Here is a 14,511-nt window from a genome sequence, read left to right as displayed (position 1 = left end):
ATTTGTCTTCTCTGCCAGCTTTGATCTTTTTTGTTTATTTGCTGTTAGAAGTGCATATTCGTTGGTGATTGTTTTATAATAATCCTAGATTATCGTTTCTGTAATTTTTTTCTTATTCTCTTCTTTAACACAACAACACCGGCAGTTGTGCGTTCCTGGAAAGAAAATGGCACCAAGGCGGTATACGTCATCTGGTCAGAACCAACCCGTGATTGTCGATAGACAACACCAGCCAATTCAACACCAGCACCAACATCAACATCAGCAACAAAACTGCGACGTGCGGACTACAGACACCGTCATTGTAGGTTAGTCAAGCAACTATCGGCTTGTTTCTGGTGAAATATCACTGATATCGTGCAATTGTTCCACAGGCAACGGTCCATCCGCCTTGTTTCTCAGCTATCTCCTCCATGGCAATGTCCCCACATATGACACCTCAGTCCATGGTCCTCACCCTGATCCTGTCCTACACTCAAAGCTCTCACAGCTCGGCCCCGACAGGTCACTCTATGATGCACTCGAAACTCCGAGATCAGTCGAGGCACTCACGGGACATTTCCCGGACTCAGCATACATGTCTTATTCAAATCAGGCACTCCCAATTAATGTCCTTTTAGACACCTTAATCCAGCCCAATGCAGATACAGAGATTGGTGAAGCAAGATCCAGAATAAAATGGGAACGAAATAGCAGCCGCCGGGTCGACCACCTCGTACTCGGAGATGCCGGGAAGGCTGGGGGACAATGGGCCGAGGATCCCATTGGGGCGAACAGAGACTGCGAGACTCTGAGGTTGGCTATAATCATTTCTAACTGTATTCAGGAGCATTGAAATCTAACATAATTTTAGTTATGCTGAAATGCTATCATTGCCTGGATACTCGTTCCGGGAGCACTACAAACGAACCCATAGAAGACCAATGCCCGATTTAATTCGTCCTACACGACGGGAAGCCGCCAGCTATTACAGTGCTTACCCAAAGGCCGTCGGAATATCGTCGGAAGTGTTTACCTCTGTCCATGCGCAGCGTATATCACAGCGACCAGGCGGTGGGTTCACACTCCGAGTACACCGTCGGGGCTCGAACTCTAACAACAAACAATACCATGATGTACATATGACTATTCACTGCACACACCTGGTCCTGGCGACTGGAATATACTCCAACGTTATACCCCCACCACCCATCTATCAGTCACTAATGTCACTCACCACACCTTCACCCCACGCAGCCTCGAATCCCCCAATGCTAGTGGTTGGCTCCGGTTTTACGGCTGCGGATGTCATGATGGCTGCGAAGAAGGCGGGAAGAAAAGTAATACATATCTATAAATGGAACACCTCGCGGCCTTCCCCGCTAAAAGGGTGCCATCCGACGGCGTATCCCGAGTATGCGGAAATATATAGACGGATGAAGTCGGGCGTAGCGGCGACAACATCACCACGATCAAATCAGGTCACTGATGGTGAATACGAGGGTTTTCCGAATGCACAGGTTATCAACACACACCCGGACGGCCGAATCCGGATCTTGACCATAGACGGCGAGATAGTAGAGCGGGTAATCGACGAATTCAAATACTGTGTTGGCCGGCGCGGGAGTCTCGAGTACCTATCCCCAGAGCTACGGAAGGCTGTGGGTGTTGTGGACGCAGGATGGATCTCTGGAGACACGATGCGATGGAGGGTAGAGGAAGACCTGGAAATTGTGAAGGGTGTGTTTGTCGTGGGGAGCTTAACGGGTGACAGTCTGGTGCGCTTTGGGTTCGGCGGATGTGCTTATGCTGCTGGGAAGATAAGCAGTGACGTGAAGCGAGGGGATGAGGCCAGGGGCATCAAGAGGAAAGATGAAGAGGGGTTCGAAAATGGGGCGAGGACTGCAGACAACCGGAGGTCGAAAGGCGCTTGCGTAATAGTATAGCGGTGGAGGGGTATGGACCTTTTTTAACTTAATTTATCATTTAGATTTCAACGCCTGAGCGACAGGGGCATGGCATAACAGGGTAGCGGTGTTTAGATTGGAGTTCTTTCCCTCCCCCCTCCTATTCGATGGGGGGACTTTATATTTTTTTTTTCTTTCTTAGAGATACTAGAAACATATAACAACAGGTTAATAGATAGGGCATCTTAGTTACTGTACATATAGGGTTAGTATATTCGAACTACTTTGTGTTTAATCACAATTAATCACTCGGGTTTGTTTCAGTGTTTAGATCATTTAGTTATGTACATAGTACTAGGGGGTAGCGAAAAGTGATCAGATTGTAGCGAAAAGTGATCAGAATCTGACAAGACAAAATACACGTATTCACCGCAACATTCACTTATCAGATTCTGATCACTTACCCTCAACCTACGGCACATACATGTCATTGCATGCCGTAATAGATCATTGGCCTTGATTGCGCACTAGTGTAGGTGCAAACTCTTGGTGTGCAACGCCATTCGCATGAGCCAGATTAATACATGTGCCAATGCTTTATACGTCCTAGAATCCAGAAGAAGAATAAAAAGCTGACTCCTAAAATACACCAAGGATCCAAATGTGTGTGGTTAAATAAACAAAGGAAAGGATAAAAGTATTTGTCCTACATAGTACTCCATAAAACCTATTCATGTTTTCTCTATCGTCATGCCCAAAACATACAAAACACTTACAAAATGAAAAAAAAAAAAAAGAAATAAAAAAAAGCCGATTAAATTAAGAACCCACGCCGTGAGTTCCTACCATATTCTCCACTGAACGCCTCTAGTCTTACTCCTACAAGTACGACCTCCATCCCACTCCTCCCATCTTGCCCAGTGGTAGTCTGTACTCTGACTCTCCACTGTCCCCTTTTCACAACCCACTCGCCACCACCTTCTTCCATACTGCCCTGTCTTTTGTGTCTCTTCCGTGGGCCTGATTGCCCCTGTACCCCCAAGAATGGCTTAGTAGATGCGGGTCTACTCGCACTATGTTGCCAATTCATGCTTGGGCTCGGAGTACCGCCCACACTCCTCCCCGCGTCACTTCCAGATGGTGCGGAGGCGCCATCAGCCATATCGTTATCGTGGGCATCAAATGAGCTCATCCCATCCCGATCCAAATACTCCTCTCCGTCCAGCTTGATAAAACATTCTGGTCCGAGCTTGATCTTAACTCGATCTTCACTCAAAGGGGTATTCCCCGGGCTCGCAGGACCAGAGGACCCGGTGGTCGACCCGTTCTGTCCCAACAGTACAAGTCCAAGAGCTCTCTCGTGTCCAACCGGCAGCCCCAGTTTATTAGCAATCACCTGGAATAGTGCCGAAACACGCTGATTGGTAGTCCCGGTGAATTCAGCGCGGCCACTGCGGAAGTCAACTTTAGTCTGCTCGCCCCCTATCTCGACGATGAGTTCGCGCTGGATATCGTCAACAAATGGACGCATATAATTTATCCATCCGCTCGACTGTTTAGCCCCAGGGAACTGATCTCCACCAAAGTCAGGGAGGAAGGCAACACCGGAGGGTTTGACGTCCTCGAGGCGGATGACAATCTCTTGGCGCTGGCGTCTCTGATTCCAAGATATCTCATGGGGGATGAGTTTTTGTTCCAGCCCTTTAAGATGGAAATATTTGCAGTCGCGCAGAAGCTCCTGGCGATGTTCTTCGTTCCGGATGTGAACAGGATAACCGCGGAGGAGATGAAGAAGCTCGGCAAATACGTCGGCGGAGCGGTTGGGCACCTCCGGAGGGAGAATTGAAGGGGGGCGGAGGAGGCCTTCACGAGCGAGGCCGGGGAAGACTTCGTTTGGAGAGGAGAAAAAGACAGCAAAGCCTAGGGAGAAGTAGTTCGGCGAGTTTCCGGGGGACTGAAAGAGGTCGCGATTGATTTGGAAGTGGCGAGAGCCAATGGAAATGAAAATTTCCGATTCAAAGAGTTGCGAGATTAATTTCGGAACTATTGAGGAGGTTAGTTGGCAGGTAATGTGAATTAGAGACGGAGGAAGGCTTACGGCTGTAGAATTGGGCGTCTGCAAATAGTCTTACGAAGTGTTGGCCATCTTTTGGGGAAACATGATATCCTACAATACCGTCAGCTTTCTCTCAGTCATATCGAGAGTTCAATTGGAAAGAGCACACCTTGAAGGTGACGTGCGATATCTCTAAATGTAATCGGGTCACGGTCAATATAGAGTGTTCGGATCGTCTGGCCTTCCTCTAGATTTGCCAACTGTTGTTCAAAGAATTGCGAAAAGTACGAGGGAGCTCTAGCACTCTCAGTTTCATGTTTGCTACAAGTGGAATTCTTTCTAGAGATACTGACCATCTGAAGATATTGACGCGCCACTATTACCGATGTCAGTATGTGGATCAAAGAGCCGGAGGAGAAAAGTAAAACATACCTTAATCGAAATAGTTCCCCGCCAATCTGTATCGGAAATACCTATCATCCCAACCTATTTGTTAACAAACGCTACCGTCATTAAACGCACTTCACCGCCTTCACCCCCTGTACGCACAATCTACATACCTTCTCATGTGGTAATATCTTTGGGATCTCCGGGAAATACGCGTTCGATGCGACGCGCGACTTATCGTCCTGACTAGCTACGCTCATTGCGAAGTCTCTCCCCCAAGTTCTGCGCCTATATCCGTTACCGGTATTGATTGGGGTGGCGGTATCTGTAGCTGTAGCTGTAGCTGAAACCCCTGCGTCGCTTCTTGGAATTTCTCGGGGCGAGCGCTTTCTCTTCCCCGCCGCTGATCGGCGAAAGTTTAACTGTGAGGGTGGAGTTGTTGCGATAGTGTCGTGGTTTCGCTTTCCGGAAGTTGTTATGGTGTTGGTAGTGGTGGTCCGGTTGAAGGGCCGATTCGCCGCGGTAGGTGACGCTTGCAAAGATTCTGGGGGGGTGCTCCCAAGTGCAGTGGTAATCCCGGCAGGGGAGCCAACAGGAGCTGGGCTCGGCGGGGGCGGCGGTTGTTGGCCGTAGAAGGATGTCGCGGAAGCCGCGGCAAGATCCAACCACTGAGTCTGCGTTGGGAAGTAGCCAGAAACGTCGGCCGGAGTAGGAGGAGTGACTGCGAACACGGGCTTGGGGGTCCCAGACGACGAGGTGCAGTATGAGGGGAAGATGGCGCTGGTGCTGGTGGTGCTGGTGGTGCTGGTGGTGCTGGTGTTTATGGTGGGTGTAGTAGCAATAGATAACGGGGATCCTTCATGATAGTTGTAATGATCAGGTCCCAGCATACTTTTTAGTGTTCGGATTAATTATTAATATGAGAGACGGAAATTGCTATATATCGCTCTTTAGGCCTGAGGAAAAGTCAGATGCTGAAATAATTCTTGAACTTCTCAATACTGTAAGGGCCGAGAGACAACGCACGAGACCAAACTGATGTCGGACAAACCACTCCTTATCTCGTCTCCTCCTTTCGTTTACTTACCGGTTTGTGTTGTGTCGATAGATGGGTATATCGATTGGCTTTGGCCTGATTCCTGGTCCTAGTATTTGCACTCTAGTATAGCTTATATAAAAATTAAAGAGATGAATAAAGAACGTCCCGAGGCCTGGGCGGGGTGTAGTTATAAACGAGAGACAAAATGGATAACCAGGCGCAGCCAACAAATGAAGCGAAAGGTGGGGGCTGAAGAGTTGGAAAAGAAGGAAAATAAGAAAGAGGACCTGATATAAATCAATTAGGGCAGGTAGTTAGCAGACAGCCTGCAAGCAGGTAGCCTGATGAGATCTAACGGTCTGCAGCAGCCGTCGCTTGATCTGATCGGAACCCGATCTTAAAGAGAGACACTTGTTGGCTTGAGTGGTATGATCCGAGATCTAGTTAGATGTATGATATCTCAGCTAGGGCTGAAATAAACTCTTCTTTTTTTTTTGTCACCTCCAGCGAATATTCTAGTCGCGTTGGCTGGTTGGTTAGGCTGGGCAGCTGCTTATGCCTGGAGTCTAGTAGAGCCTAATGCCTTCCAGATGTTCGAAAACAGTCCAAGAGACAGGTTGATGACTGCGATAAGCGCAAAAGCGGAGAGTTTAGCTTGGCTGGGGTAAATTCAAATTTTATGAGGTACCTGTAAAATTTAAAAGGCAAGTCAGCATTTTTGGCTCGGAGCTGAGGGTTTGATTCGTGCAAGGAATCTTTCACGTGAGATAGCTCCGTTCTCGGCGGCTAGGGATAGGATACTAGGCATTAGATTGACATGACTCTACCATACATATCCTTCTCTTGCATGTGGAGTAGAGGAGCCGGAGTTCACTCCAAAAGAAGATGAGTTGGGTTGGGTTGAGGGTACTAATATGGATTGGTATGGTGAAAACTTACAGGCTAAGAACCTATTTTCTCGCGATAGCAGTAGGGAACAATTCCTTTACACAATGGCTCAGGATATGTGAATGCTTCCGCCGGCCGATAGGGGATAAATATCATGAGTTTCTTAGGATCAGTAACTGTTATTAAATAGTCCTCATCAGGTCATTTCCCATCTATAGAATTTCTCGAATTACCTATTTCTGTCCAATTTGCTATTAAAAGCTCCCTATGACAAAAATAGCCACATCTGTATTAGGAAAAAGTTAATGATACCAATCGGGTCAGAAGAACTGGAGTGAGAGAGACGTGCAAAAGCCGGTACATACATGTGAGTGCAAGGATTGGAGTTCAATTCAGGATCTGGTAGTGCAATGAATCGGACTGTCCTGCCATGTCTCAACGTCATCCTTTCCTTTTTAAGACCCCCATAGCCAGCTTTTGGGGCACAAGAAGCAAAAATTTCTTCTAGAGCCCACACGCAGGCCATACACGCATCTCTATTCCCTCTGTCCAACCGTATCTGGGGAAATCTCTAAAGGTTATCTGAATGGTTATCTGAGACTTTGCGACAAGACTAAAAACAACGCGGCCTTTTAAGGCCGCTTCCACAGAAGGTACATATTGAGACTGTGACTTCTTGATACGCTCTGAGTAGACTGAGTGCCTGTGTTTACTGACATACCTAGGTGGACACCCATGTTCATTTTTAAATAAGGAGACACACAGTAAATGTAGATTAGAAAAAAGCAGTGGCTGAGTCTTTGCTTGTGATGCATGTCAAAAAAGAAACGAACAAGAAAACGTACGAATTGGAACACCTCAACAAAGTTGGGGTATTACAAAGGGTGTCGTCCTGCGGTGAATATGCACGGACCCCTGCCATTAGTAAAGCTAATCCCTGTGAAAATCATGGTTATGTAAACCTTAGACACAGCATTGCAATGTGCAATGCCGCATCCGACAGTAACCCTCATGTCAATCCCCAACTTATTTTTCGTCCGCCCTGAATCGCAATATTTGAAGGTTAGAACACTATGTTCGGGAATCTATTGGCAAGTTGTACCTGCATATTTACCTTACTAACTGCGCGTATCTTTTAAGTATCCTATACTTTACCCGATTATCTAGATCTAGCCATTCTATACATATGTATTCATTAAGTATCCGACACAGTGAGGCACAAATACATGTAGTACCTGCATGTGTTGAGATATTCTGTAGTAAACAATAAGTATAAGCCTTATAAGTGGTTTCCGGCCTTCGGCCGGTACTAAATGTATATCAATTAGTCCAATATACAGGCAAGCCGCTTTGCGGCTTATTTTCTCTACTTGCCTGTCAGTCGGGGCTCGACCCTTCCTGGCAGGCAAAGCCCATCACTATATCTGCTCTGGTCGATATGTGTCTTTTCTAGTATCCCCCATATCAGCGGATAGGTCAGACAATTTCTCCAGTTCAAGCTGCAAGTATATCCCCTTAACAGCCACCAAGCCGCTAAATCGAACTACTAATCGATTCCCAGAACCAGTAGAAAACCTATTAACAATCTAACACCACTCAGCACAATACCTATGTTCATATCCAACACAACATGTTTCAAGTGAAACAAAATCTCTCTCTCAATGAGCCAATCAGAAGCTTTTAAATGCATATGCATATGCAGGTTATAATTATATACTTATTGGATGGTACAGTAGAGGAGATGGGACGAAGCGATTAGGTAGAACTATTAGAAATACCTATAAAGCTATAACGGTCCCTCTAGACTGTAATTGCTCGGAGCGAGAAGTGGGGAATATATCGTCTAGATTTAGAAGTCGATAAATTTCTAATCATACTTAATGGTCACTTCTGAGGCTGATCAATAGCCCTCAACCAATCGTCAAAGAGATAATCCCTGGACGGAGATAGCCAATTTATCGAGTTTTTTTGCAGTATGTAGACATGCATGTATTTGGGCGTTACATGAATCCGTGGGATATATGTGTCTTGGACGAGCGGTTAACTACAGTCATAAATGTAGGGGCCGCAATCGATCCTACATGTAGTATACGTACGTATAGTAATATGAAGCCAGCCTTACAGATCTTTAAAGCAGCATATATGTATCGACGCAATACTAGAGCTAAGCTGCAAGACAGCTGAGAATATGATATAAGTCGACGGGGTAACAATTCGATCCCGGGGGTCGATATTGTTTATCTTTCGGGATTTAATTAAGGTTGATGTTTTTGGTTTATAATGGAAGCCATCCTGTGGATATTTTGGAAGGTTTGTAGGCGTTCAAATGTGGTCTGTAGACCCCCCCCAAGGGGTGTCTACAGATTTACTCACCTGGCAGTCTGCTTACAACTCTCATACTTCAAATAACCAAAAACACAATAACATCTAAAATTTCCTGAAAAAATTGGCGCTTCACTATTGGCAACTGGAGATATAGGTATCATGTTTACAAGCCTTATTCTTTCTCCACTGTCGAATGGGGAAGTGTTATGTGCTCTGGTCTTTTTTTACAGGATTTTATGTGGTGAGCCGTTGCTATACAAGATCTGTAATTTATCATCAAGGCTTCAGGTTTGAACACCTTCAGAATATCTACGGGATGGCTTCCAATATTCCGTATGTTGGTAAATATAAAAATGTTAACCGCCAGAACTTCTCCATACACATGTACTCATCCATTGATGACACATTGCACAGCTCGCTAATGACACACTTACAACATCGCTGGCTTGACACCAAACTCTTATTTCTAGGCCTTTCCTTCTTCTACAACTTCCATCATTCGAGCCTGAGTTTGTATTATCACCATTACTACGGACTTTCATTGGCACATATACAGTTATCACATCACAGTCACCTTTATTCGTGTGTTTCGACAAAAGCGTTTCGATATCCTTAGGGCTTTCTAGAAATAAACTGCTCCGCCATGTCACTAGTCTCAGTACCTGCGACACTAGTAATAGAAGATTCTGACTTTCAAGGCCCCGAAGCCCCATTACTACATGATGGGCCGTGCTCGGCAACAATGGCACCCATTGCTTCGGGGAGCTTATTACTAGATGCCCGCCCGACGGAGGAAGACGCAAGCGGAGGTGGGGTTGAAATATGTATGGGGAGTGGTTCCTTGAAGGAATCGGTGAGGGCGCCCTCTATCAAATCAGCCCTTAGTTCATCCTTTCAAGTGAAATTGGCGATAAACAGTGAGAGCAATCTACTTCAAGATCCTTCTACATATCATTTCGATGAAGAGTTATCTAAGTAAGACCGTCCTGTCCCCTCCTATGTTTTATTAACTTTGTCATAAGTGACTGATTACGTCTTAGTGGCTGTAATTTTGGCAAGAATCCTGTCATAGCTCAACCAAAATTATTCAGAAAAGAGACGAACTTGCATTCAACTGCCAGAAGCTCATTTGAAGGAATTCCTATGGATCAAGGAGAGCTTGTATCTCACTCACCTGTTCTCTCAAAACGATTGTCATCCAGGTGTTTGAAGGCTTTCAGGAAACTTCGGTCTCCATCACTATCCCCCCCGGAATACCGCATATTGAGTGACTGTGGTGCGAATGGCACCGAAATCGAAGCCATGAGTTCTTTTGAAGGTTCTTATTTAAGCCCTCCCGTTTCACTACGAGCTCCTATCGACCTAGGAAATACTGATAGCAAACACATGGCACCAAATGTAATAGAAGACCTTGAATGTCTTACAGAACCCCAAGATTGCGTGATCAGGCCCTCCAAAGTGTACTCAGATGCTACTGTTATCATTTCAAGCGGTTACAACAGTTTACAACAGGAACCGAAGGATACAATTCAAGAAAACCAATCTTTGCCGAAGATAGCAGATTATTCACCCCAACCGTCATTGGAAAACAAATCAAACAATCATCTTATAGATGGAACTATCTCACCTAAGGCACCTCCTGAGATTTTCGCGGAGACTGAAGAGCTCGGTGGCCATGGCACCCAAAATAAGGTCATAACAAAAGCAGAAGATAGTCATAGCGAAAGGACTGATACTTCTCAATCTGAGATTAATAAAATATTGGACTTGAGCTACCAAGAAAACCCACCGAATCTCGAGATAGTTGGTGCAGAATTCATGCGTCAGGAAGTTGACACCTATACTGGGCTCATGGGGCAAGATGGATGCCATGATTTTTCAAAAAACGATTTTGAGGAGACCCCAAGAAAATCACGGTTGACTACATGGAAAGAGAAAGCTAAAATTGAGAATTGGCTAGGGAAGAAAAAGAGTTTCTCGCGGCACCCGCCTGGGAAGACTAATCCTGAGGTATCGAGACTCAAGAAGAGTCCAAGTTTGCTCTTCCGCCTCTGGGGTTCCACCGCAGACTCCGATCCAGAAGGACATCAACAGCACAACTGTCCACAGGAAGCTACATACATATCGAAGCAAAACATTTCTCATCCTCTAGAGGAAGTAATAGCTGCAAGAGTGAGAAAAGACCGAGAACAGGTACTACACGATGCCAGTCAGTTGAAGTTTGACGACATTACCAACAAAAGAAAAAAGTCAGGTGGTTCAAAGAGAGCCTTGAGACAGATATTTAGAGAAAATGAGCCTAAAGTTGAAGGTCTGCCTCCTCCGCCTCAAAAATTAGTGCTTTCAAATCTAACATATTTTGCGAATACAGATTCTCCATTGGCACCTCCAGACAGTCTATCTAACATACCCCCACAAATACCATCAATCGGCTCAGAAAAACAAGGAGTAAGTTGGAATGGTTCTATACAAGAGTTTTCAGGGTCACTGGGTCAAGTCTGCCCTAGTGGGAAAAGATCTGTCAGCGATATGTTTCGAAGCGGAAAAACAAAGCCACCTTCCTTAGAGCTCCAGGCAGAATTTGGCGCAGAAAATTCATTTGAGGACTCAAGCCTAGCGGCTGATTGGCATATTGCCATGCGAGCGATGGAGGAAATCTCAAGTGCAGAGCTGAAGCTAAAACGCACTGGGGCTGTGAAGCATAAACGTATAAAGAAAGGAGACAAGAGCTCTAAACATGACACAGATTGCAGGAAGGATGGTATTGGAAGGAGTTTTTCTCATGAAGGGGGACTATCAGTAGCGGACGAAAAATCTGCAAGTTTGGTTCATGATATCATAGGAGAATCTCGAGATTCTGACAGTGATAAAAGTAGCATGAGTCCATTTACGAGTCGTGAGTCTCTTTATAAGTTCCTTGAATTTTCTTGAACAACAATGGTCAGCGCTAGAGCCCATCGGGAGGGTGCTGAACTGGATATATTCGTGTATGAGGTGCTAGAGCACTTTGTTTATCATCACTACTACATGTATTGATATTGCAACTGGACGAGTGTATAAAAGTTTAGTCTGTGGCTTTTCAACCATTCAAATTCGTTTTATATAAAAAGTAAAAGTAAAACCGAAGTGATATCGCTGCTTTCCCTGTACATGTATGTACATTATGAAACCCACTAGATCATCATAACCATAACACGCCCAACTAAGAAAAGCACTCAATCCCATCCGAGAGTGTGGAAATAACTTGAAATAGGTGACAGCCTTCCTTCTTCTTTCTGTTTCCCTTCTTTCTCCGTCACACATTTGATGCAGCTGCTGCGACGTTTACGTCTCCTCGTCTTCCCCACCCTGAATCTATCATTCTGGAGGCGATGTACTGCAGCCAGCTCTTGTTGCTCTATATAGCTCTTGTCGTCAATGAGCCCAACACTATCCTCCTTTTTTTGCACCAGCCGGTGAAGCCTTCTTTGCTCTCTTCGCCACCCTTTCAACGGTCGGACTCTCCCCTTCTGGGATTGTGATATCTTCTAGAAGACTAACCTATTCTAGAGGGGTAACCTCTGCTACAATGGCGACCACGTCCAATGCCGGAACAGCCCCAGGCTCCTCATAATGGAACCTCCTAAACCCCCTCCCCGGCGCGGGGATCAACACGATAAACGGCGCCATGGGGGCGGGGGGGGGGGGGGCGGGGTGTCTCGATATCGATAGGAATCAATGTCTCGGGCAACCAGCGAGGCCGCAGATAAACTATCCTCTCCCTCACCCGAGTCTAATTATAATATGCCCCGTTATTTGGTATTTAGGTTTGCAATTGGGGAAGAAATTAGGTTTGGTCTGTGGTGTTTGGTATGGATATGACCCGGGATCTTGCTGTTCGGCGTAGGGGGATGGGTACGAGATGTATATGTTGTGTTTGTGGAAACTTTATTTGTGGTTTGGTGGGGGTGTTTGGTACGTACATAGGCGGGTTTGGGCTACGGGTGAGTGAGTGGGTTAGTCAGTATCTAGAGTAGATTCTTGCTGCCAAGAGAAGGGAAGGGAGGGTACATGAGAACGCCATGCACTCCACGACCAAGCCTTTTGAAATCGGTATCAAGGAGTGCTTGTGGATGAGCTAGATCTCGGCGTCTTTCAGTACGCTCAGCCCATATTGGTCGACACTACTAGTTTCGAACAAGCACCCAAAGTTACACACGTGCTCTTGGTGTCGAGTGATATATTGTGAGCGGTAATCATTTTTTTTATGTTTTTAATTGAGGAACTATAATATTTCCAGAATACTCCGTTCCCATTCTATTCCACAACGGCAGCGAACCCCCGACCATTACCGGCCCCCTCTACTCCATCCTATCCTACCTGCATCATCCAAACCGCCCCATCTAGGTATTAGTACACTGCAAAAAGTTATTCCCCGACGCACCAGTATGCGTAATCGCATCTACCACCACCACCAGCCGGATTAGCCACCATCACAAACACCATCACCACCCCCCTCAAATCATCCCAATGATCAACTCACCACAAAACACCGCATTCGTCCCATCCCACGACCCAATGACGACCCTATCAGCACCCGGGCTCCCGCCACTATACAGCCCATTCTTGAGCACGGGGAACTCGTAGAACGGCGCGTTGCACCCCGCGTTGAACTTGAAGCCTTCGCGGTTGTTGAACTGGTGCGGGTAGTTGTTGCTGCCGACTTGTGTGCCGGCGTTGAGGTGGTCGAGGGCCAGCTCGCCGGCCGCGTCGATTTTAGAGACGGTAAAGGAGGTACCTGGGGTGTTTGTTAGTGGGGTGCTTGGAGAGGGGGGGGGGGGATGGAGAGAGGGACGGACCGCTGCAGCTGGCGCCGGTGGAGCCGGAGACGTCTTGTGCGATGGCTGAGGCGGCGAGGGTGAGGGCGATGAGGGCGGAGAGGAACTTCATGGTGGGCTGGAAGAGGGTGAATTGGGTGTTTGATGAAGGCTCTTGAGTGAGTGTCGAGTGCTGCTTGCTGCTTCCTTTGAGTTCTGGGGAAACAGTCGACCTTTTATAAAGTCGACACAGAGCTTCCTAGCTCTAAAGACACCAGAAAAGCACTATCATTTGTTTATCCCGCCTCCTCTTAATCCTCCCCCCACCTCCAACAGCCCAGGAGTTTATTTTCCTCACATCAGCAACTCTGGCAAACAGTTCGCAGTCCCGCAACATTAGTGGACCGACCATGAAACCTAGATGGATCAGGAAGCTGAAGCTTTCAATCTCCATCTGATATCAGAATTACTGCTTCTGGTTCGTCGGCGCGCTCCGGCAGTGGTACCGATCCTAGCTAGCGGGATATCCTTAATCTGTGTGCAACCAATCAGGCTGCTGGAGGGGCGGTTAGTACTGCACCTCGTTTAGGAGCACCAATGCCTGTCTACTGCTCTACTCTGCGGAGTAAGGGGTCGTGGCGGGCGCAGAGGCTCCCATTGGCTGCTGGGTGGAGATTGTAGGTGGAGATGGTACTCCACGTTGCGGGATGTATGGGTTCTCGTTGGGCTCTGCGACGGGTGGCCGTTGGAGGGCCGAAAGACAGACTGTGGACAATTGAGGCGATTGGGCTCTGGCGTCGGGGCTCGGAGGGAACCGACCTGAGTTGAAGAGTGTCTTGGATAAGGTTGGCTTGGGCTGACAGACAGGAAGAAGACAGTGCGGTGCAGTGCAGTGCAGTGCAGTGAGTCGTCGCGGGGGGAGCGGGGGGAGCGGGGGGAGGCGATTTGTGGGATCTCCCGCCCAGGGCTACTCTGCAACTGAGATGACAGCTTTATCATATAGATACACGTTATCATATCATATGTCGATTTCAGAGTTCAGCTCGTTGCCAAGAACGCCAAGATTAGTACCGCAATTGCAGTGCCATACGAAGGACGAGCCCCATTTACTATTACTACGAATAGGTCCACATG

At 46.9% G+C, this 14,511-nt stretch overlaps 4 protein-coding genes across 4 annotated transcripts; 2 read left to right on the top strand and 2 right to left on the bottom strand.

Moving 5' to 3' along the window:
- Positions 1-166: 166 nt before the first annotated feature.
- Positions 167-1,925, top strand: H6S33_011969 (uncharacterized protein; the record flags this gene model as incomplete). The annotated part of the gene is made up of 3 exons (XM_044843328.1): positions 167-308; positions 375-795; positions 854-1,925. The coding sequence occupies 3 exons, from the start codon at positions 167-169 to the stop codon at positions 1,923-1,925; spliced, it is 1,635 nt and encodes a 544-aa protein (XP_044695637.1).
- A 775-nt stretch (positions 1,926-2,700) lies between these two features.
- H6S33_011968 (uncharacterized protein) lies at positions 2,701-4,589 on the bottom strand (the record flags this gene model as incomplete). The annotated part of the gene is made up of 6 exons (XM_044843327.1): positions 2,701-3,929; positions 3,985-4,053; positions 4,112-4,239; positions 4,292-4,318; positions 4,375-4,415; positions 4,503-4,589. 6 exons carry the CDS (start codon positions 4,587-4,589, stop codon positions 2,701-2,703), a joined length of 1,581 nt encoding a protein of 526 aa, XP_044695636.1.
- Positions 4,590-9,224: 4,635 nt separating this feature from the next.
- On the top strand, positions 9,225-11,512 carry H6S33_011967 (uncharacterized protein; the record flags this gene model as incomplete). The annotated part of the gene is made up of 3 exons (XM_044843326.1): positions 9,225-9,556; positions 9,622-10,892; positions 10,953-11,512. The coding sequence occupies 3 exons, from the start codon at positions 9,225-9,227 to the stop codon at positions 11,510-11,512; spliced, it is 2,163 nt and encodes a 720-aa protein (XP_044695635.1).
- Positions 11,513-13,077: 1,565 nt separating this feature from the next.
- H6S33_011966 (uncharacterized protein) lies at positions 13,078-13,510 on the bottom strand (the record flags this gene model as incomplete). The annotated part of the gene is made up of 2 exons (XM_044843325.1): positions 13,078-13,358; positions 13,420-13,510. 2 exons carry the CDS (start codon positions 13,508-13,510, stop codon positions 13,078-13,080), a joined length of 372 nt encoding a protein of 123 aa, XP_044695634.1.
- Positions 13,511-14,511: the final 1,001 nt, after the last annotated feature.

This window comes from Morchella sextelata (genome assembly GCF_020137385.1).
Source record: "Morchella sextelata strain SCLS chromosome Unknown scls_7, whole genome shotgun sequence".
Lineage (NCBI taxonomy): Eukaryota > Fungi > Ascomycota > Pezizomycetes > Pezizales > Morchellaceae > Morchella > Morchella sextelata.
Note: the sequence above shows the minus strand (reverse complement) of the source record. Positions and strands in the feature narration are given on the sequence as shown.